Source organism: Heterodontus francisci, chromosome 15 (assembly GCF_036365525.1).
Source record: "Heterodontus francisci isolate sHetFra1 chromosome 15, sHetFra1.hap1, whole genome shotgun sequence".
Lineage (NCBI taxonomy): Eukaryota > Metazoa > Chordata > Chondrichthyes > Heterodontiformes > Heterodontidae > Heterodontus > Heterodontus francisci.
Genome location: NC_090385.1, coordinates 63,517,935 through 63,541,273, shown reverse-complemented (window position 1 = coordinate 63,541,273; position 23,339 = coordinate 63,517,935). Strand labels below are relative to the sequence as shown.

General features: G+C 42.7%; 1 protein-coding gene across 5 annotated transcripts in view; it reads right to left on the bottom strand.

Annotated features, from left to right (window-relative positions):
• The window catches only part of phka1a (phosphorylase kinase, alpha 1a (muscle)), a 213,366-nt gene that overhangs the window by 96,290 nt on the left and 93,737 nt on the right, over nt 1-23,339 (bottom strand). For all 5 annotated transcript variants that reach the window (XM_068047677.1, XM_068047673.1, XM_068047674.1 and 2 more), the window contains 3 exons: nt 21,121-21,255; nt 20,215-20,324; nt 12,415-12,559 (listed from right to left, as the gene is read on the bottom strand). In XM_068047677.1, the coding sequence (XP_067903778.1) occupies nt 12,415-12,559; nt 20,215-20,324; nt 21,121-21,255 (390 nt within the window). The remainder of the gene's footprint in view (nt 1-12,414; nt 12,560-20,214; nt 20,325-21,120; nt 21,256-23,339) is intronic.

The following is a 23,339-nucleotide window of genomic DNA, read 5'->3' as shown; positions in this document are numbered from 1 at the left end:
AACCCTCCACTACCACCCTCTGCCTCCCATCACCAAGCCAATTTTGTATCCAATTTGCAAGCTCACCCTGGATCCCATGTGTTCGAACCTTCTGGACTAGCCTACCATGCGGGACCTTGTCAAAGGCCTTGCTAAAGTCCATGTAGACAACGTCCATCGCCCTGCCCTCGTCAATCCTCTTGGTCACCTCCTCGAAAAACTCAATCAAATTCGTGAGAAATGATTTCCCATGCACAAAGCTATGCTGACTATCCCAATCAGACCATGCCTTTCCAGATGCATATAAATCCTGTCTCTCAGAATCCCTTCCAATAACTTTCCAACCACTGATGTAAGGCTCACCGGCCTGTAGTTCCCTGGCTTATCCCTGCTGCCCTTCTTAAATAAAGGCACAACATTAGCTATCCTCCAGTCTTCCGGTACCTCACCCGTGGCTAACGATGATAAAAGAATCTCTGCCAGGGCCCCAGCAATCTCCTCCCTTGCTTCCCATAGCATCCAAGGATACACCTGGTCAGGGCCTGGGGATTTATCCACCTTAATGCGCTTCAAAACCTCCAACACCACCTCCTTTATAAGGTTGATATCGCTGTTCCCTCCCTTGAACTCACTAGCTTCCATGACCTTCTCCATGGTAAATACGGACAAGAAATATTCATTTAAGACCTCGCCCATTTCCTGTGGCTCCACACATAGATTGCCACACTGATCCTTAAGGGGACCTTCTCTCTCCCTAGCTACCCTTTTACTCTTAATATACTTATAGAATCTTTTAGGATTCGCCTTTATCATCTGCCAGGGAAATTTCATGGCCCCTTTTTGCCCTGCTAATTTCCTTCTTAAGTGTAGGCCTACATCCCCTATACTCCTCGAGGGACTCGTTCGATCCCAGCTGCCTAAACCTGACATATGCCTCCTTCTTTGTCCTGCCCAGACCCTCAATATCCCTCGTCAACCAAGGTTCCCTAAACTTGCCAGCCTTGCCCTTCCATCTAACAGGAACATTCCGGCCCTGAACTCTTCCGATCTCACTTTTAAAAGCCTCCCACTTGCCAGACGTCTCTTTACCTGAAAGCAGCCTCTCCCATTCAACTTTTCAGAGTCCCTGTCTGATTCCATCGAAATTAGCCTTCCCCCAATTTAGGACTTCAACCTGAGGACCAGTCCTATCCTTTTCCATAACTATCGTGAAGCTAATAGAGTTATGGTCACTGGTCCTAAAGTGCTCCCCCACTGACACACCAACCACCTGCCCAGCCTCATTTCCTAAGAGGAGGTCGAGTGTAGTCCCTTCTCTAGTAGGGCTATCCACATACTGCTTCAGAAAACTATTCTGGACACACTTAACAAATTCTTCCCCTTCTGATCCTTTAGCACTAAGGCTGTCCCAGTCAATATTAGGGAAGTTAAAATCACCTACTATTACAACAGTATACCTATTCCTACACCTATCTGTGATTTCCCTACATATATACTCCTCCACTTCCCTCTGACTATTGGAGGGGCCTATAGTATAATCCCATCAAAGTGATCATCCCTTTCTTAATTCAAAGTTCCACCCATTTGGCCTCACTGGACATTCCCCCCGGGATATCCTCTCTAAGTACTGCCGTGATGTCCTCCCTAATCAATAGTGCAACTCCCCCTCCTCTCTTACCTCCACCTCTGTCACGCCGGAAAGATCGGTACCCCGGAACATTGAGCTGCCAGAACTGCCCATCCCTCAACCATGTTTCCGTAATAGCAATAATATCACAATCCCATGTACCGATCCATCTGCCTTACCTGTAGGGCCTCTTGCATTAAAGTAAATTCAGTTTAGCCTACCAGACCTTCCACGCTCCCTGTCCTGCCCCTGCCCGGCCTGCCTACTGGACTTGCTTGCTTTAACCTCTACATTTGCCCCAACTATCTCATCTGATAGACTACTGCTTTGGGTCCCACCCCCCTGCAAGACTAGTTTAAACCCTCCCGAGTAGTGCTAGCAAACCTCACCGCAAGGATATTGGTTCCCCTCCAGTTTAGATGCAACCCGTCCTTCTTGCACAGGTCACCTCTGCACCAGAAGAGATCCCAATGATCCAAGTAGCTGAAGCCCTCCCGCCTACACCAGCTCTTCAGCCGCGTATTCATTTGCCTAATCCTCCTATTCCTACCCTCACTAGCACGTGGCACAGGGAGTAATCATCCTGAGATTACAACCTTAGAGGTCCTGCTTTTTAACCTGTTGCCTAACTCCCTATATTCACTTTGCAGGACCTCATCTCTTTTCCTGCCTATGTCGTTAGTACCAATATGGACCACAACCTCTGGCTGCTCACCCTCCACTTTCAGAATGTCCTGCAGCCGCTCCGAGACATCCTTAACCCTAGCACCAGGGAGGCAACATACCATCCTGGAGTCTCATTTGCGGCCACAGAAACGCCTATCTGCACCCCTTACGATCGAATCCCCTATCACTATAGCTCTTCCAACCCTTTTCCTCCCCTGCTGTGCAGCAAGCCCTTCGTGGTGGCACAAACTTGGCTGTGCTGCTTTCCCCTGGGAGGTCATTCCCCCCCCCAACAGTATCCAAAGCGGTATATCTGTTCGAGAGGGGGATAGCCACAGGGGATTCCTGCACTACCTGCCTGTGCCTACTACTCCGTCTGGTGGTCACCCATCTCTTTTCTGCCTGTGCAGCCATTACCTGCGGTGTGACCACCTCACTAAACGTGCTATCCACGATATGATGGCGAAATCGTTTGCGGTTAAAAATCCCAAACTCCTCCAAGTTAGAATGGGTTGGATCTCCCAGACTATTTTTGTTCACTTCTCCGAGCACTTCCAACCTGGACATCTGTGAATAAGGCCTTTCCTAGTGATCCTGCTGATCTACTTCTCCGCAAGCTTCAATTTTCAAAACAGATTCAAGCCTTCACAGCCTTTTACTGTAACAGGCTTCAGAGAGGAGGTGTGTCCTCTCTTTCCCATGAAGCCACAACCACTGGTTTCTTCTCTTACAGCCTGCTGTGAGGTTTCAACCACCGAGTTCCCTTCTGCCTGCCTGCCTTGAGGCCACAACCGTTGGTTTCTCCTCTTACAGTCCTTTTGCCTTCAGGAAGTCTGTTAAATTTATCTGTTTTAGCCCTGCAGTCTCTGTTTTTCAGAAGAAAGTCTTTGATTGGTGCTCTCTGTTGTCCTGTTAACCTTTCGCAGAGTGGTGAGGTCACCCGACCTTTCGGACTCCATCATGAAACAGTCCTTTTAAAAATCACAATTTTTAAAAACATAATCATGTTTCAAGGTCTAGCTTTCATAACATATTGGCAGGTTTAAAATAATTTTCTAGTAAATTTCGCAATCTGTGACTTTTCATCTACTAGGTTTATCAGCTTGAGAGTTCAAAATGGCAGCTGAAAGCTCAAATATATATATTTGGAGCTATTTCACTGGCTTCCCCTTTGGATTGGTGACTTTTGCTTACTGGGTGTGTTCACTGGAACTTTATTTAGCCACTTTGCTTGCTACATTCGCTACCTGCAATTTGTCATTATTTTGTGAATATGAAATTTCAGCTGGCTAATCAAGTGCAAGTGTGATCAAAATCTACATATCAAAAAACTTTAATCAAAGCGTGATACCTGAAATGTAACAGACAAAACTTCTGTCAGACAGAAAATAATTTATCTCTACACATGCATACACATTTGTCGCATTCTTCAAGGCAAGTCAAATAAGATCTTATTTTATAAAGACCTCGGTGTTTCTACCATACACTGAACAATTCGATAAGTTGGATCTGTGTCCCTTCAATGCCCTAAAGTTTAATTGTTAAGTAAATAAAGCTCATCAATTAAAAAAATTAGCTGCTGTTTAGTCAGCAAACTTTGAATTACAGGCGACTCTACACTTTGTGAACTGACAAATTAACAGCCGAGGTCTGAATGAACCAGTTTTCCAATTTGCAGAGTTCAGTTACTGTTTCATCACGGAACAGTACAAACTGTAATCTGCTTGTCAATTTCAGGGTCAAGCTCAGAAGCATACAACATAAAATAATTTTCATCTCCCATATTATGCAACACTGATACACCATTTTAATAAACAAACATATCTTCCATGACATTACTTACATTAAGTCAGAAAAGGTGCTATTTTATAAGGATAGTGACATTATACCAGCAAAAGAATGCATTATTCGTTTGCTAAAATGCAGGTGCGTGTCTGTTATGACCTCATTGAGACCGTTAATGTTAAAATAGCGATATGAACCCCCAGACCAATTTAAGGATTACACAGGATTTCATGTTTTAAGACTTTTATAACAACTAAACTAAAAGTAATTCCCATTAAATAGCATTTTGTAAGTAGCTGATACCCCCAAATTACAAAGTTATTTTCTTTACTTATTAAATGCTTGAAAACCTCACACCACACTTATATGTTATACAGCCCTCTTTGATGGTGAAATCTTTATGGTTAAAAGTCCCAAACTCCTCCCAGTTGCAATGGGTTGGATCTCCCAGACCTTTCTCAAAGTCAATGTCCTCTTCACTCACTTCTCCAAGCACTTTCAAACTGGACGTATGTGAATAAGGTGCTCCCTGGTAATCCTGTTGGTCTTTTCTTCTCTGCAAACTTCAACTTTCAAAACAGTGTTATGACCAGGTGAGAAAGAGGTCTAGGGTTCCCTTTCAGCCTTCACCTGGTCTTACTGTAACAGGGTTTAATTTTAAACACATCGTGTTTTTAGCTCCCCCTTGGTGAATCCTTTTTCACATTATAAGGCAAAGAAACCAGCACAAACAGGCTTTCTTAGGTTTAAAGAAGTGAAATTTTATTAAACTTGAACTCTAATTTGGTTAATGCCTACAGATACACGATGCGCCCACGCTAGCATGCATACGCGATACACACATGCAGATAGGGACAGAAAGAGTAGAAAAATAAAGTGGAAAAGTTTGAGGCAATCTCTGAAGAGGGTTTTTTGCTACTGTGCTTCGAGCTCGCTCTAGTCCTTGACTGTAGGTAGATCTTGCTTTTCGTTAGGATCTTGTATTATTCTTAAACCTTGTTCGCTTTAGGAGTCTTTTCTCTCTTGGAGCTCGTGTGTCTTTGGTGGGTTTTGGAGTTCTGTGAGAAACAGATGGGAACAGACAGGCAGACAGCAGGTCTTCTTCAGTCCAGTAGCAAAGAGCTTTCTGCCATTTCAAACTCTCAGTTCAAACTCTGCAGCAACCAGTTAGTCATGTGACTGACTGGTCTGACCACGTCTTGGCTCTGTGTATTGTGTGTGTCAGGGAATGGTCCTTTGTCCACACACACTGTCTGTTGATATCCATAAATGTCTTTCTAGCTAGGGGCCTGCCAACCTCTTCTTCCCAGCAACAATTTGAAATTTAATGTCCATGTGGCAACATTAATGTGCCTCATTCTTGGCAGGTGGGACAAGAATGACAACAGGATCAAGTCTTCACAGCTTTTCGCTGTATATATTCTGAGAGGAGGTGTTCCTTCTCTCTCTCCCTTGAGGCTGCCCCTACCAGTTGTCTTCCTCTCTCACAGCCTGTCTGCCTTCAGAAAATCTGTTAAATTTAGCTGGAATCAAAACTCAATCGCCTATTGTCCTTTTCGAAATTCAAATTCCATAAGTTGGGTTTCAGCAGCGCCACCTGGGCTTTCCATTGTTTCCAAGTGTTAGCAGCTGCCATGCACATTTGTATTCTCAGAAACACTGCCTCCTTGTTTACGATTCGAATGTCTGGGAGAGTGAAACCCATTGTTCTTCAGGTGCTATACCCCTGCAGTCTCTGCTTTTCAAAAAAAAAGTCTTTGATCTGCATTCTCTGTTGTCCTGGTAACCAAGATTTCTGTCTTATCTTTAAGCAGAGTTGATGGGAGATCACCTGACATCTCTGACTATCTTAAACTTTAAAAATTCTGCTTTTAAAACATACTCATGTTACAAAGTCCAGCATTCATAACATCTCTCCACTAAACATAGAAAATTCATTATCACAGTAATGGCTCTACTTACGTCACATATAACAATGTAAACATTTCCATTATTAATATTTAACACTTTACACAGGTTACTACAATATTTTATATTTCTGAGCTTTTGCCTCCATTATACACTTTCTTGAAATTCTGGATAGATTATCAGCAATTCCGTTGGTCTTTCCTGTTACATGTACAATCTTTCGGGTAAATGGCTGTAACATTAAACTCCACCAAAATAATCTGGCGTTCTTGGCTTTGAACATCTCCAAAAAAGGTGTAAATGGTAATTTCCCCTTGGCCATTATTGACGTATACTTCAAAATGTTGAAGAGCCAATATGAGACTTAACGTCTCCTTTTCAATAGTGGAGTACTTTGTCTGGTACTTAGAGTTTTCTGGAAAAATTACTGACTGGTCTTTCAATACTAGTATCATCCTGCAGTAAGACTGCTCCTAGTCCTAAATGACTGACATCAATAGCTACCTTAAAGGGCTTGTCAAAGTTTGGTGCTACTAAAACAGGTTTATTTATGAAAATAGCTTGAACATTTCAAATGCTATTTGACAGGATTATGTTCACCGGATCGTCATGTCCTTTTTTAATAAATTTGTCAGTGCTGTTACTACTGCACTGAAGTTAGGAATGAACTTCCGACAGAACTCTCACATCCCTAGGATTCACAGCATCTCCTTTTTGTCTTGGGGACTGGAAGGTCTATTATCGCCTGAATTTTAGATTCCCTAGGCAACACTTGACCTTGACCCACTTTGTTCACTCGCTGGTATCATTTTCTTCCCAGAAGGTTGACTACCATGGATCTCCATCTGTGTCTGTCTTGTGCTGCCCTTACACATTCTGCATAGGTCAACAGCATCCAGTCCATTATATCTATCATCCATTTTCTTCTCTGCTTTCCTCTTCTGCGTTTTACATCAATCTTTCCTTCCAAAAATTGTTTCTGCCTACCTTCTGCTTTAAAGACGTGACCAAAATATTGTATCTTTCCCTCTTTGATGCTTTGCACTAATTTCCTTTTTCCTCACTTGACCTACGACATGCCCTAAGTAGGGGAGCTTAGCCTTGGCAAACTCATATTTCGCTAAATTTACAACCAAATTGGCTCTGTCTAACCTGTTGAACAGAGCCTTTAAGTGTTTAACATGGTCTTCCCAGGTGTCTCTGTATACCAACAGATCATCAAGGTACACAATGCAATTGCTTAGTCCAGCAACCACCAGTTAATGTGGCCAGTGCATTTTGCATAACAAACATTACCTTACACTGAAATACACCATCTGGGGTCACAAAGGCAGAAATTTATTCAGCTTGGTCGGTCAAGGGGACTTGACAAGAACCTTTCAGTAAGTCAATCATAATAACAAAGACTGAATTGCCCACTCTGTCAATACAATCCTCAAGTCATGGGATTGGACAAGAGTCTGTTTTAGTTACTGCATTGACTTTTTGAAAATGCAAAATCTTTTGGAACCATCTGGTTTTGATACTAGCACCACTGATGATCTCCAGCTACTTTGACTAGGTTCAATTAGAGCATTCTTTAGCATATATTGAACCTCCTCCCTAACCTGAGCCAATTTATCAGGATTGAGTCGATAAGGGTTCTGTTTAATGGGCGTAGCTGTCCCTACATCAATCATGAATAGTCAGAGGAGTCCGACCTGGTTTATCTGATAAGCTAGGTCATTTTCTGTTGTTCAGAAAGATAGAAATGTAGACACAGTTTTACACTAACGCTTCTGTGTTTGCCAGTTTCACTGCAGGGGGTTCAACCTGAGAGCTCTCAGTCTTTGCTCCTTCATCCTCAAAACACTATCCTGAGCCTTCTCTTCTGTCGTTTGACATACACTCACTGGCTGACAAGGTTCACGGTCATAGTACCTTTTCAACATATTTACATGACACACCATTTGCCTTTTCTGTCTGTCTGGGTTAACTAACCAAATAGTTCACATCACTGAGTTTCTTCTTAATGAAGTAAGGTCCACTGAACCTAGCTTTCAATAATTCCCCAGGCAAAGACAACAAAACTAACACCTCGTCTCCCGGCTGCAAACTGCACGCCTTGGCTGCTGTATCTGCTTGAGTTTTCATCACTTGCTGAGAAATCTTGAGATGTCTTCTGGCCATCTCACACACTTTCATGAGTCTTTCTTGAAACTCTGACACATTATCTAAGAGCGTTGTTTCCTCTTCCGGTGCTAAGAATCTCTCCTTAATGAGTTTAAGGGGACCCCTAACCTCACCTCCATAGACCAATTCGAATGGACTGAAACCAGTAGACTCATTTGGTGTGTCCATGGTGGCAAACAATAAAAATGATATCCCCTTATCTCAATCATATGGATATTCAAAACTTTATCATACTTTTTAGGGTTTGGTGATACCTTTTCAATGCACCTTATGGCTGCAGGTGATAAACAGACGATTTGAGCTGTTCCACTCCCAAGTTGCATATGATCTCTGGAAATACCCCTGACATGAATTGTGACCCCTGGGTCTAATTGAATTTCGTTTGGCAATCCATATCTACTGAAAAACTGACTCAACCCCTCATTTTCACTGCAATCTTTTTCAAAAATATTGCCTCTAGAAACCTAGTGGCCAAATTCATGATGGTTAGGAGAAACTTCTGACTGACTTCATTGTGCGTAAGAGTCCGACACAATCCACAAGAACCCTACTAAACGGTTCGTAAAAAGCAGGTATTGGTATCAATGGGGCTGGCTTAATAGAAGGCTGTGCCTTCCCAGCTGCCTGACATATGACAAGTTCTGCAAAATTCAACCACATCCTTATACAAGCCTGGCCAATAAAAATGCTGTCTTATCCCGTCTTTCGAATACCCACATGACCTGCCACTGGGATCTCATGGGCAATTCTAAAAATTTCACTGTGGTACTCCAGGGGAACAATGACCTGATAAACTATAGCCCAATTCTCTTCACAGGGCCTTTAGAGAGGTCTCCATTTTCTCCTTACAATGTCATTCTTAATAAAATAGCAATCAGGAACCTTTTCAGCTTCTGCCTCAGAACAAGCTGACAGACAAATTTCTCAAGTCAGCATCTGCCTGTTTTGCCTCAATCAAAGATGGTCTGCTAAACAATTCAGCATTGCTAACCTTGCAGTCTTTTTCACCAACATCCCCATCCAAATCCTTGAAAAAAGGTTTCAGCCATCCAAAAACCCGAACTGTCCTCCACAACAACTGAATCCTTCTCACCTTTTTTAATCTTATGAGTCTGGGATCTTGTTAGTACATAATCTGGGAATATTCCAGGAAATTTCTCCTGCAACACTTCTGTTTCAGCAACCTCAACTGGCTTTTCCGAAACTACTGGGAGACGGCAATACTTTATCTCCAGCTCAGTCATTTCCTAGCTACAAATCCAGCCCTTCAATATGCAAATCTGGGACAATTCCTACTGTTACCGGACTGGTGACGAAATCACACTGCAAATTAACTTTTGTAATGGAATGGATAAATAACCCCTCTCAATGCCCTGCACCATGACTTTCGCATCCATCGCACTATATATGGGGAAAATCTAAATACTTTGCTACCATTAATGACCGAGTTGCCCCTGTATCTCTAAGCAACAGAATTGGCTTGCCTGCCTCATCTGACAAACATGGGGACACCTTACCCCTGAACACAAAACTTCTATAACCTTCAGGGACCTGACTTAATTCATTAGAACACAGGGGAGCACATTTCTGCTCACTATCCAACATCGCTAAAACCACTGGCTTGTCAACATTGCCGCCTATTGGAGTATCCTTTTCAGGACAGGCTTTCGGTAAACCTACCACAGCTATCAGCTTGCTTTTCAACTTCCAGCATTCTGATTTTATATGCCCTCTTTTATGACAAAAATAACATGCTGGCCCTTTTGACTCAATGCGAATATCCTGACTATCGTTTTTTACCACTCTGAAGGTTGCCTGTATCTTCATCTTTACCCTCTCTCTCACTAAAACCAAATCTCTTCTCATTATCCACCCTCCTACCTTTCCAACTGCTCTACAAGTTTCCGAACTGGGGCCTGTAACTACTACTTTTGTGGGTCAATTTGCCATTTCTGTAGCATTCCTTACTTTACCAACTTTATGTTCTTCCAGGTGAGACCTTATTCCTGAAGGGACACTATTCTCTTCTTGCCACTCCCTGTTGACATAATCTAAGTTTTCCTCTGTCCGGTGTAAATTTCCTGGCTTCTCTTTTCTTTTACTTCAAATTCAAGTTTTCTCATTGCGAGTTGTAATTGCCTTTTTCACTTATTTTCCTTTTCCTTTGAATTCAAGCTTTCTCAGTTCAAGTTATAATTGTCTGTCCCTTTCTCGTTCCTTTTCTCATTCTTGTTTTTCAAGTTCCAGCTGCCTCATTTGTAACTGAATTCTAGCTAACTCAATCGGAGAGCCATCAGGATCACCCTTTTCTTACATACAAACATACTAACATACGAATTACGAACATACAAATTAGGAACAGGAGTAGGCCACTCGGCCCCTCGAGCCTACTCCGTCACTCAACAGCATCATGGTTGATCTGACAGTAACCTCAACTCCACATTCACCCAATAGCCTTTCCCCACCGCTCCCCACAACCCACCTTGCTTATCAAGAATCTATCTACCTCTGCCTTAAAAATAGTCAAAGATTCTGCTTCCACCACCTTTTGAGGAAGAGAATTCCAAAGACTCGCGACCCTCAGAGAAAAAATTTCTCCTCATCTCTGACTTAAATGGGCAACCCCTTATTCTTTTTTTAAACAGTGACCCCTAGGTTCTAGATTCGCCCGCAAGAGGAAACATCCTTTCCACATCTACCCTGTCACGAGCCCTCAGGATTTTATATGTTTCAATCAAGTCGCCTCTTACTCTTCTAAAGTCTAGTGGATACAAGCCCAGCCTATCCAACCTTTCCTCATAAGACAACCCGCCCATTTCAGGTATTAAGTCTACTCTTTGATTTACCACATCTTCCCATATTTGATTCCTTGCCCCCACTATTTAGTCTAAATCCCTCGCAAGAACACTGGTCCCAGCATAGTTCAGCTGTGACCGTCCCAATGGTACAGCTCCCACTTGCCCCAGTACTGGTGCCAGTGCCCCACGAATTGAAACCCATTTCTCCCACACCAATCTTTGAGCCACGTATTCATTTCTCTAAACTTATTTGGTCTCTGCCAATTTGCATGTGGCTCAGGTAATCAGATAATCCAAAGATTATTACCTTTGAAGTTCTGCTTTTTAATTTAGACCCAAGCTGCTCATCCTCCCTCAGCAGAACCTCTTTCTTAGTTCAACCTATGTCGTCGGTACCTAAATGGATGACAACCACTGGATCCTGCCCTTCCCACTGTAAGTTCCTCTCCAGCCCCGAGCAGATGTCCCGAACCCTGGCACCGGGCAGGTAACACAGCCGTCTAGACTCTCGCTCTTGGCTGCAGAGAACTGTGCCTATCCCACTGACTATGCTATTCCCTACTATCACTACATTCCTATTTACTCCCCAGTTTGAATGATTTCCTGTACCATGGTGCCATGACCAGTTTGCTCATTCATTTTGCAGCCCCTGCTTTCATCCATACAGGTTGAGAGAACCTTAAACCTGTTAGACAATTGCAAAGGCTGAGGTTCCTCTGCTTCTACATTCTGGGTCTCCATACTTGCCTCACTCGCAGTCATACCCTCCTGTCCCTGACCATGGACCAAATCAGAAGACCCTACCCTAAGGGGTATGACCGCCTCCAGGTAACTTTCCCCCTCCCTGATGTGTCAGTGTCTGCAGCCCAGTCTCCAGCTCATTAGCTCTGAGCCAAAGTTCTTCGAGCCGCACATACTGCAGACGTGGTTGCCGTGGATCACACTGGTGTCCATGAGCTCCCACATATTGCAGCTGCAATACCTCACCTGCCCTGTCATCTTTATCGCATTTTATATAACTAATTATTCACATGATTAATGTATTAGTTAATGGCTCTCCTCACCAGCACTTACTATGCCAATTGAAACCTTTGTAATACAATAAACCTTACCACTTAAAAATAAAACAGAACAGTGGACTCACAAGCTTCTTACTTCCCTTCTGCTTGTCTTCCGCAAGGTCAAATTGCCGAGTCAACACTCCAACTATTTCTGCCTTTTGAGTTTTTGATTTTAAGATAACCCCCCGCAGCCATTAACACATCCACAAATACTAGAATAGTTAGCTGACATTCACTGGTTGGCTGAAATATGAAGAACAAACTGCTGGTGCCTGTGAGGTACCAGAGAGCTGCTGGTGTCTGTGGATCCATTCACCAGCTAAACTCAGTGCTAACAGGATTAAACATTTGGGGACTTTTTTTCCAGATAGATTGTAGATATTTTCAACATATTGTAGGAATCAAGTGCTCGACTTACTGAGCATGCTTTGTGAAATTGGAAATGTCACAGTGGGTCGTCCAGTCTTTCTCCAGCAACGACACAGGTATGATAACTCTGTTCGGAGCATCTCAACAACCATTCGATTATCAAGGGCCAGGTAGAACTGCTGCTGATCAATAAACTGTGAACAGAGGTTTAAAATGATTGGATATATAAAAAGAAAACAACATGCAAGAGATATTAGTAACCATGGTACTCACATGGTCTAGCTTGCTCAGTGTGTTTCTATACTAATCCACATCACAGAATGATAGGAAATAGGAGACTGTGCATGATTCCCACCTAATTTATTACAGGAGTCAAAGTGATCAACATACTGAGAATACTATGTGACATTGGAAACATTACAGTGGGCCGTCCAGTCTTTCTCCAGCAGCAAAACAAGTATGATAACTCTGTTCAGAACATCTTCAGAGTAGAAAAGTGAACATATCACTTTGCTACTTGAGAAAGGTGAGAGGGGGAAACCAGGAAATTATAGACCAGTTAGCCTAATGTCTGTTACTAGAGTCTATAATTAAGGATAGAGAGAACCAGGATGGATTTGTAAAGGGTAGGTCAGACCTGATGAACCTGATAAGTATTTTGTGGTGACTGAAGTAGTGGATGGGGGAAAAGTCTTATGGATGTTATTTATATGAACTTCCAGAAGGCATTTGATAAAGTTTCTCATTAAAGACTGTTAGCTAAAGCTGAAGCTCATAGAATTGAGAGCAAATTATTGATCTGGTTTGGAAATTCACTGAGCAGCAGGAAACAGAGAGTAGGGATAATAAGCAGGTACGCTAATTGCAAAGATGTGACTAGCAGTGTCCTGCAAGGATTTGTTTTGGGGTGTCAGCTATTCACTGTATTGTTATGGACTTGAATTACTTTTTTCTCGCCAAATTTAAAAAAGTGTGCCTTTAAGACTGTCAAAAAAGTGGTGCACCTTTAAGGGAGAAATACATTCTGGAGAGACAGTGTACCACAGCTGCATTTTGGTTACCGAGCAGCAGCAGAGACAGAGGTCACATGGTATGGTGTGTCTATTTTGACTGCATGTGGAGCTAGCAGAAACCTGTTTGAAGCAGTTGGTGCTGAGAGCTTTTTCCAGCGAGGCGATCTGGAGAAAGAAGTTGTTCTGTTTTCTCTCTAAGAAAAATTCGACAAAGCTTCAAGCTAAAATAATTGCCCGAGAAAATAAGAAAAGCTTTTCTTTTTTGACAAATTACTTGTATTGCTGTGTTTATCGTGGAAGGAACTGTTAATGCTATTGCAGCTGAACTGTCTGCCTATCAAGAACCAAGTTTTTTTCTTCAAATCCAAGTGAAGACTTCAAGTGAACTTTGATTATCTTCACATCAGAAGACCTGTCACCAGGAACGTAAAATCAAAAACTTACTTATTTTTTTTTTTGCAAGGGTCAGCTAATTTTTAAAAACACGATCTTTAAAACCGGACCACTCTTCTTTTTGAATATATGTGCGTGAATGCGGTTAACTTAAGCAGTTATAAGATCTTTAGACATAGGTTTATCTTAACAGTGTTTAAGATTTAGTTTTTTTTAAATAAATTGTTAATTTTTTGTTGTCTAAAGATACCTGGTTGGGTCTGTTTCATTCTGGGGATACTACAGTGTTTCATTTGGCAGTTTTTCCGATTTTGGTAAAAATGAATAAATATGCTGGGACCTGTGGAATGACGGGACTGAATTAACAGCGCATTGCTCCCGCCACGATGTAACAGTATTTATTAATGACATTGATGATGGGATAGAAAGCCACATATTCAAATTTGCCAATGACACAAAGATAGACGGCATTGCTAAGCAGTGTAGCTGGAAGCATAACATTACAAAAATATTGACAGATTAAGTAAACTGGCAAAACTGTGGTAAATAGATTTCAATGTAGTCAAATGTGAGGTTATCTACTTTGGACCTAAAAAGGACAGAACAGGGTACTTTCTAAATGTCGAAAAGCTAGAAGCAATGGAGATCCAAAGAGACTTGGGGATCCATATAGGTAAATGAAAATATCACGAACAGGTACAAAAAATAATTAAAAAGGCTAATGAAATATCCTTTATACCTAGAGGATTATAATACAAGGCATTAGAAGTCATGTAACTGCTGTACAAAGACCTGGTTAGACCACACCTGGAGTTAGTGTGTTCAGTTCTGGGCACCACACCTTAAAAGATATATCAGCCTTGGAGGGAATGCAGTCTAGATTTACCAGAATGATACCTGGACTCCAAGGGTTAAATTATGAGGAGAGATTGCACAAACCAAGGTTGTATTCCCCAGAATTTCGAACATTAAGGGGAGATTTGATCAAATTTTTTAAAGATATTAAGGGGGAACAGATAGGGTAGATAGAGAGAAACTATTTCTGCTGGTTGGGGAATCTAAGATCAGTGACATAATCTAAAAATTAGAGCCAGTACTTTCAGGAATGAAGTTAGGAAATAGTTCTACACTCAAAAGATGGTAGAAATTTGAAACTCTTATACAAAACAGCACTTGATGCTGGGTCAATTGTTTTAAATCTGAGATTGATAGATTGCTGTTAACCAAAGGCATTAAGCATTATGGGGCAAAGGGATATATATTGTTACGACCAGGTGAGAAAGGGGTCTAGGGGTCCCTCTCAACCTTCACCTGGTCTTACCGTAATAGGGTTTTATTTTAAACACACCATGTTTTTGAGCTCCCTCTTGGTGAATCCTTGTTCACTAACTTCCAATTATAAGGCAAAGAAACTAGCCAAACAGGTTTTCATAGGTTTAAAAAAAAAAGGTTGAAATTTATTAAACTTGAACTTAAACTCTAATTCGCTTGACGCCTACGGATACACGACATGCCCAAGCTAGAATGCATACGCGATACACACATGCAAATAGAGACAGAAAAGAGAAGAAAAATAAAGTGGAAAAGTTTGAGGCAATATTTGAAGAGTTTTTGTTATGGTTCTTTGAGCTCACTGTAGAGTCCTTGATTGTAGGTAGATCTTGCTTTTCGTTGGGCCCCAGAATTTTTCTTAAACCTTGTTCGCTGGAGACTTTTCTCTCTTGAGGTTCATGTGTCTTCAGTGGATTCAGAGGCTTGTGAGAAAGAGATGGGAGCAGACACAAGAGATCTTCTTAGTCCAGGAGCAAACAGTCTTTCTCAGTTCAAACTCTCTCTGGCTCGTTCAAAAGATCCTGGAACAGCCAGTTAGTCATGTGACCAGCTGGTCTAACCAGTCCTTGACTGTATCACCTTAGCAATCTCTGGAATGCTCCTCTTACACACAATACCTTGTGATCAAGGTCTACTGTGGGTTGAATGCATCAGGTAACGGTCCTTTGTCCTTCCAAGCACTGTCCAATAATATGCAAATGTCTTTTCCAACCACGGCTGACATGTTTAACAAGCCATTTCCTCACTCCGGCAACAGTTTAAAATCAATGCTCATGACAAAATTAATGTGCCTCATTCTTGGCAGGTGAGGACCTAGCATGACATCTCCAAGCCAGCAGAATGAAATGCAATTTTTAAAGAGAGCATTTCATTAAAAGGGTCAAGAGAGATAATATAAGATGCAGGGGAAAAACAAGCATCTCTCTCATTCATTCACATTCATTCATAAATCCTAAAACTAATTAAAACTGCTCCCCCTCCCCATTTTTGGCATCCCAGTAAATGTGTTTTTTTTGGGGGAGGTTTTTCTTCAGTTTGCCCATTTGCATGGCTGCCTAGGGTCTTTGAGATGGTTAGGTTTAATGAGCCCCGAGTTGGAATTTTTAGGGCAGTCAGTAGTGGGCGGGTCTATCCTGAACTTCAGAACTTTGCTGAGTCATGCAAAGGCTTTTGACTTCAGGGGATGGGTGGCTCTTTTTTTTTCTGACTGGAGGATTCTTCACTAATCTCCTCCTTGTCCTCTGGGACACTCCTGCCTGCAGGTATTTGTCCAGACTCTACTGCACTCCCCTGTGGTACTTCGACTAGGTGATGCATCATCCTCACGGTTTCTGAGCCCCCTACAGGTCTGTCTTTGTTCCTGCACTTTCCTGTAAATGCTGTTAGCAACTCTGGTGGGGTGCTTCTAGTCTCTGCATTTACATAGGAGCATGTGGGGTCTAGCTTTTCAAATGTTTCGGGGTTGGCTGACCGGACAGTAGGGGATTTCGTCTCGAATTCCTCCCGGACTTTCTTTAACCTGTCCTCTTGGTCACTTTTTCCCCTTCCTTGTCTAACCTTTTGCCAGCCTTGCGCCTGCCTGTCCCTTTTTGATCTCGGCGGGGGTACCTTACAGTTCAACACTACCCTGCTGGAGGGACCTCCTAACACTGGTACAAGACTTAGGGGTGGTTTCACTGTAGGTTGGGACTTCCCCTCAACCTGGCACATGTGGCAATTCCTGCAGTACTCCACCACATCTTTGTGGAGTTTAGGCCAGTCAAACAGCTGTCTTACGCGAGCTTTGGTCTTTCATATACTGACATGCACAGCCACTGTAGTCTCGTGGCCCCTTCTTAATATTTCTCTCCAGTACCTCTGTGGCACCACTAACTGGTGAACTACTGTCCACTCCTTGCTCTCAGGTCTGTGAGGAGAACTCCATTTCCTCATCATTACCTCAATCTTTAAATAGTAGCAATCAGGGACTCCCTCTGGTTCACTTTCAGACTGGGCAGCCTTTGCTAACACTCGCAATACTGGGTCGGCTCGCTGAGTCTCAGCTAGGGAAAATTTATTTAATTCACACCCTGGGGCTTCGAACTTCACAAAGAAAGTCTCGGACAGACAGACCTGCAGTGCCAATTCAGTCTCCTCTGGGGGAGCTGGTTTGATCATGGCCTGATTTATTACACATTCATGGAAACTGCAGGGGACCGTCTCCTGCCACTGCCCTGTCTCTGAGCTCCTGCGGTCTTTCTTTCACTACTGCGGGGGCTGCCACCTTCACCCCCACCAGATCATTACCCAGGAGCAAGTCAATCCCGTCCACAGGCAAACTAGGGACATGGTCACCGGTCCTGAAACCAGTCGCACACCAGGTACAGGGCATACACTACCCTTCAATACCATTCTGGGGGAAAGGTCAGGCCTTTTCTCAGTAAAAGGGATCTTGTGGCCCCTCTGTCCCTGAGAATTACTATGGGCTTGCTTGCCCCACTCGAGGGGTATGGGGTTACTTTCACTTCAGACACAAAACCCTGATAGCCTTCAGGAATCCTATTAACTTTTCCTGCACCTGTAGTAGTAAGCCTCCTGGGTCTCAGTCTCACTCCAGTCAAAGCCACAGCTTGTTCTGCTGTCCTGTCCCATCAGAGTCCCTTCTTCACTGAGCGGATGTGCCCTGATTTAGGTTCTCCCTTTCGTTTCCAGCAGTCAGCTTTTAAATGCCCTGCTTTACTACAATTGAAGCACACAGGTCTCTGGGTTTCACTCTTACTGCTCACAGCACCTTCCCTTTTGGCTAGAGGAGGGCCCCCTTGTCTCCTGCTTTGCTTTCTCTCCCGGACTGCTTGGGCTCCTATCACCTTCCCACCCTTTGTCCTTTTTGGATCTGGGGGGTGATTAGGAAAGGTTCTCCCCTGGGAAACTGACTAATAAATTAAAGCAAACTCATCGGCCAGAGCAGCCGCTTGCCGGGCTCTCTGAACCCGCTGCTCCTCTACATGGGTCTTTATGGAGAGTGCGCGAGAGTGTTTAAATTCCTCTAACAGAATTACTTCTGAGATTCTCATAGCTGAGCTGCACTTTAAGAGCCCTCAGCCACTGGTCAAAAGCCAGCTGCTTACTTCTTTCAAACTCCAGATAGGTTTGATTAGCTTGCTTCCTGATGGTTCTAAACTTTTGGCAATAGGCTTCGGGTACTAATTCATATGCCCCGCGGATAGCATTTTTTGTCAGTTCATAATTTGACGAACTCCCATTTGGCAACAGGGAATAAACTTCATGGGCTTTTCTGGTTAGCTTGCTTTGTAATAAAAGAGGCCAGAGGTCTCAGCTGGCCATTTCAGCTGCCTTGCCAGTTTCTGAAAGGACACAAAAAATTCTTCTACATCCACCTCATTTATTTTTGGAATTAGATGAGCTAGTTTTAACAATTCTGTACCCAGCCCTGAATTACGGTCCTCCATATTGGCCATGCTTTCACTGGGGTTACTTGGTCACCCCCTGGTTAACTCAAGCCACATCAGCTCTCTTTCTTCGCATTCTTTCTGGAAGGTTCTCTCTGTCTCTCTCTTTCTTTCTCCTCAAATTGAAGTTTCCTCTGTTCCAATTGTATCTTTGCTAACAATACCCTGTCTGCTTCTAACCCTGTTTCTGCTTCTTCAGATTCAAGGGAAAAATGGTTGGCCACTATTCTTGGGAGTTCAGACTTCCTAGCCTTGCCATGTACAGTGATCCCACAGTGCTCAGCCATTTTCCTCAACTCTTCCATAGACAGTGATTTTAACTCATCCCATGTTACTTCATCCTGGCTCGGGGAGACACAACTAGCTTCAGTTGCAGACATGTCAGTATTCAAGTACACACAACCACAAGAAAACCTGTAGTGAAATCTTGCTCCTTTTGATTGGGAACAATTTGACTTCCCACTTCCAATTTCTCTCGTTTGTCTGTGGGTAAAATCCAGGACGGTAGCCCCCGAATTTCTGTTACAACCAGGTGAGAAAGGGGTCCCTCTCAGCCTTCACCTGGTCTTACTGTAACAGGGTTTTATTTTAAACACACCATGTTTTTAGCTCCCTCTTGGTGAATCCTTGTTCACTAACTTCCAATTATAAGGCAAAGAAACTAGCCAAACAGGTTTTCATAGGTTTAAAGAAAAAAGGTTGAAATTTATTAAACTTGAACTTAAACTCTAATTCGCTTGACGCCTACGGATACACGACATGCCCAAGCTAGAATGCATACGCGATACACACATGCAAATAGAGACAGAAAAGAGAAGAAAAATAAAGTGGAAAAGTTTGAGGCAATATTTGAAGAGTTTTTGTTATGGTTCTTTGAGCTCACTGTAGAGTCCTTGATTGTAGGTAGATCTTGCTTATCGCCGGAGCCCAGTACTTTTCTTAAACCTTGTTCGCTGTAGCAGACTTTTCTCTCTTGGGGTAGATGTGTCTTCAGTGGATTCAGAGGTTTGTGAGAAATAGATGGGAGCAGACAAGAGAGATCTTCTCAGTCCAGGAGCAAACAGTTGTTCTCAATTCAAACTCTCTGGCTTGTTCAAAAGACCCTGAAACAGCCAGTTAGTCATGTGACCAGTTGGTCTAACCAGTCCTTGATTGTATCATCTTAGCAACCTCTGGAATGCTCCTCTTACACACAATACCTGATGATCAAGATCCATTGTGGGTTGAATGTGTCAGGGAACGGTCCTTTGTCCTTCCAAGCACTGTCCGATAATATGCAAATATCTTTTCTAGCCACAGTTGATCTGTTTAACAAGTAATTTCCTCGCTCCAGCGACAGTTTAAAATCAATGTTAATGACAAAATTAATGTGCCTCATTCTTGGTAGGTGGGGGCCTAGAATGACAATATGGAGTTAGGCCATAGATCCACCACTATCTAATTGAATGGCACAGTACAGGCTCAAGGAACTAAATGGCTCGGGGGTTAAATGGTCTATTCAAGCTCCTACTAAATCCATGATCTCAAGCTATCAGGGAAGTGCTGAGAACTCTGGACTATTAAATGCTGTGCAGTACACCTAAAGGAGTGATTATATTCATTAGAAGAAATTCAAAACTAATTTCTGAAAAGGAATTTAAAATGAGGTGAATCTGCACTTACCTGAGGAGTGAAAGCAAAGATTTCATCCCTCATAAAATATAATTTTGATGTGCCAAGAACACCCATGTGCCGGTAAGGACGACCACTCAGCATCATTCTCTTATTGCGACCTGTCAACATAATTAGATTTAAGTACAAGCCATGTCTTGAAAACCAAAGCCGATAATCTTCAAACCTGAAGTGTTGTGTCCAGTTTTGGTCCCCAGATGAAGAATACAGCAGCTCTAGAGAAGTTGCAAAGGAAGACAACTAGAATGATACCCAGCCTTAGGACTTTATTATTAGGATAAGCCTGAAGAATTTGGGTTATTTAGTTTAGAAAAAAACATTGCCTCAACCTTGCTTGGTTGCCTCAATGAGTTGGAGAGGAATTTTCCTGAATTTTCCCTGCATTGGTTGCATGTTTTCATTTCAAAATCACTCGCAGGAGATTGCGTGGCTCGGGGAACAAATGAACGGTGTATGTGGTTGCATCATGTCTGGCTGGATAGGTCTGATGATCTTTTCTTCCTTGCCTTTTTGTATTTTTATGCGTTAACAATGGGATTTCAATTTTTTTTTAAATTTCTATAGCTTAGAAGGTGCTCTTATGATTCTTGTGCTCGGGCACATTGCTGGGCAGACATGAAATAGCCTTATTTTGCAGTTTCTTTGCTACACCTTCTCTTATGATTTAATACTGATACTGGGTACCTGAAATGGGCCATGTCCTTTTCATAGCATTAACATTTGAGTGCAAAACATTGGATTGCCTGTTAATATTTTTCCTCGTTAATTTATCTCCATTATTGCTGCACAGGAAAGTATTAATATCCAGTAAACAACTAAAATTAAATCTCAGTGCATTAAATAATCTCATAATAATTCCCACAAGCAGTGGAAACAAATGAGAAAATATTTTCTCACCAAGTCTTGCATAGATACGAGAAAGAATACGAGCTGGCTGCACTCGGATTGGAAAAACGTCTGTTATAGTTTGTACTTTGATACCATGCTTCTCTAGGACTTCCTTTATTCCTGTTGTTTCTGCCACTATTGCCACTGAAATTAAACAGAGAGGCATTTTAGATAGAAACAAAATGTAGATGTTTTTCATCTCTGTGCGCTGGGTTTATAACTAGGGGCTCAAATGATGGTGTTGTCATTGAAGGTCAAGGGGAGATGATTGAGCTTACTCTTGTTCATGATGGTCATTACCTGGCATTTATATTGTGTGAATTTAACTCCACTTACCAGCCCAAGCCTATATATTATTCAGGTCTGCAGTAGCCAGACATGGGCTGCTTAATTATCAGAGAAGTTATGAACGAAATTGTATCTTATAGAACCATCTTGACCTGAAGACAGAAGGAAAGTCATTGATGACGTAGCTGTAAATGGTTGGGCATAGGTAACTTCCCTAATGACCACCTGCACAGTCCTAGGGCCATGATGACTGACCTTTGACAATCATAACTGTCTTCTTTTGTGTAAGTTACTCCAGCCACTGGGGTTTTTCCCTTTGACTCCAATTGACTTCAGTTTTTCTCGGGATCCTTGGTGCCAAACTCAGTCAAATTCTGCCTTGGTGTTGACTGCAGCTACACTCTCCTCTCCTTCAGTATGCATTTTTGCATCACAGAACTGTTACAGTGCAGAAGCAGGCCATTTGGCCCATCGTGTCCGCACTGGCTCTCAGAAACAGAATTGCCTCAGTTCCGGTCCCCTGCCTTCTCCAAATAACCCTGCACATTCTTCCTTTTCATATAGCTGCCTAATTCCCTATTGAATGCTTCAATTGAACCTGCCTCCACCACATTCTCAGGCAGCGCATTCCAGACCATGTTTGGATCAAAGCTGTGATGAAATCCAGAGCCAAGCAGTTCTGCCAGAATCCAAAATGAGCACTGGTGTGCAGGTTACTGAAGAATAGCTGTTGCTTGACTGAACTATACCACATTATCAATGATTGGGAGGAAGATGATAGTACAGTAATTGGCCGGGGTAGACATATTCTGGATCTGTGGATAGCACATATTTGGGCAAGCTTCCACATTGTCTGGTGGATGTCAGTGTCAGAGGTGCACTGGAACAGCTTCATGAGCGCAGCAACTATCTCTGGTGCATTCAGCACCACAGCCAGGATTTTGTCCATAGTTCTTACTTCTCCCAGTGCACGTAACCATTTCTTAGTGTCACATGAAGTGAATCTAATTGGCATCTACCATAGCAGGAACCTCAAGAGAAGAGTGAGTAGGAACATCCAAGGATGAAGGCACTTGCAAACATTTCAGCTTTGTTCCTTGCACCCACGTGCAGGTCTCCACCATGGGTGAAGATGGTGATATTCATGGAGCTTCCCCCTTGTATTATATGCCTAGTTGTCCACCATCATTTTCAATTGGTTGTCGTAGAGCTTTCCTTAGCTTAGTTACTTGTGGGACCACTTGGCATTATCCAATGCCTGCTGTTTTTGGTGTTCTGCATGCAGTTTTGTGTAGTAGCATCACTAGTTTCATACCTAATTTCAAGGCGTGAGTTATCAGGATATCTGGGGATTCTCCAGTATGTTTATTAGGATAAGTATCTAATTAGAAAATGTATCTGTACCTGTATAATCCCAAGAATATCCATACAAATATGTTGTTTTACCTTTTTTTGTTATTCATTTCTGGGATGTGGGCATCGCTGGTTAGGTCAGCATTTATTGCCCATCCCTAATTGCCCTTGAGAAGGTGGTGATGAGCTGCCTTCTTGAACTGCTGCAGTCCTTGGGGTATAGGTACACCAACAGTGCTGTTAGGAAGGGAGCTTCAGGATTTTGACCCAGCGACAGTGAAGGAATGGCAATATAGTTTCAAGTCAGGATGGTGTGTGGCTTGGAGGAGAACTTGCAGGTGGTGGTGTTCCCATGCATATGCTGCCCTTGTTCTTCTAGGTGGTAGAGGTCACGTGTTTGGAAGGTGCTGTCGAAGGAACCTGGGTGAGTTGCTGCAGTGCATCTTGTAGATGGTACACACTGCTGCCACTGTGCATCGGTGGTGGAGGGAGTAAATGCTGAAGATGGTGAATGGGGTGCCAAACAAGCGGGCTGCTTTGTCCTGGATGCTGTCGAGTTTCTAGAGTGTTGTTGGAGCTGAACCCAT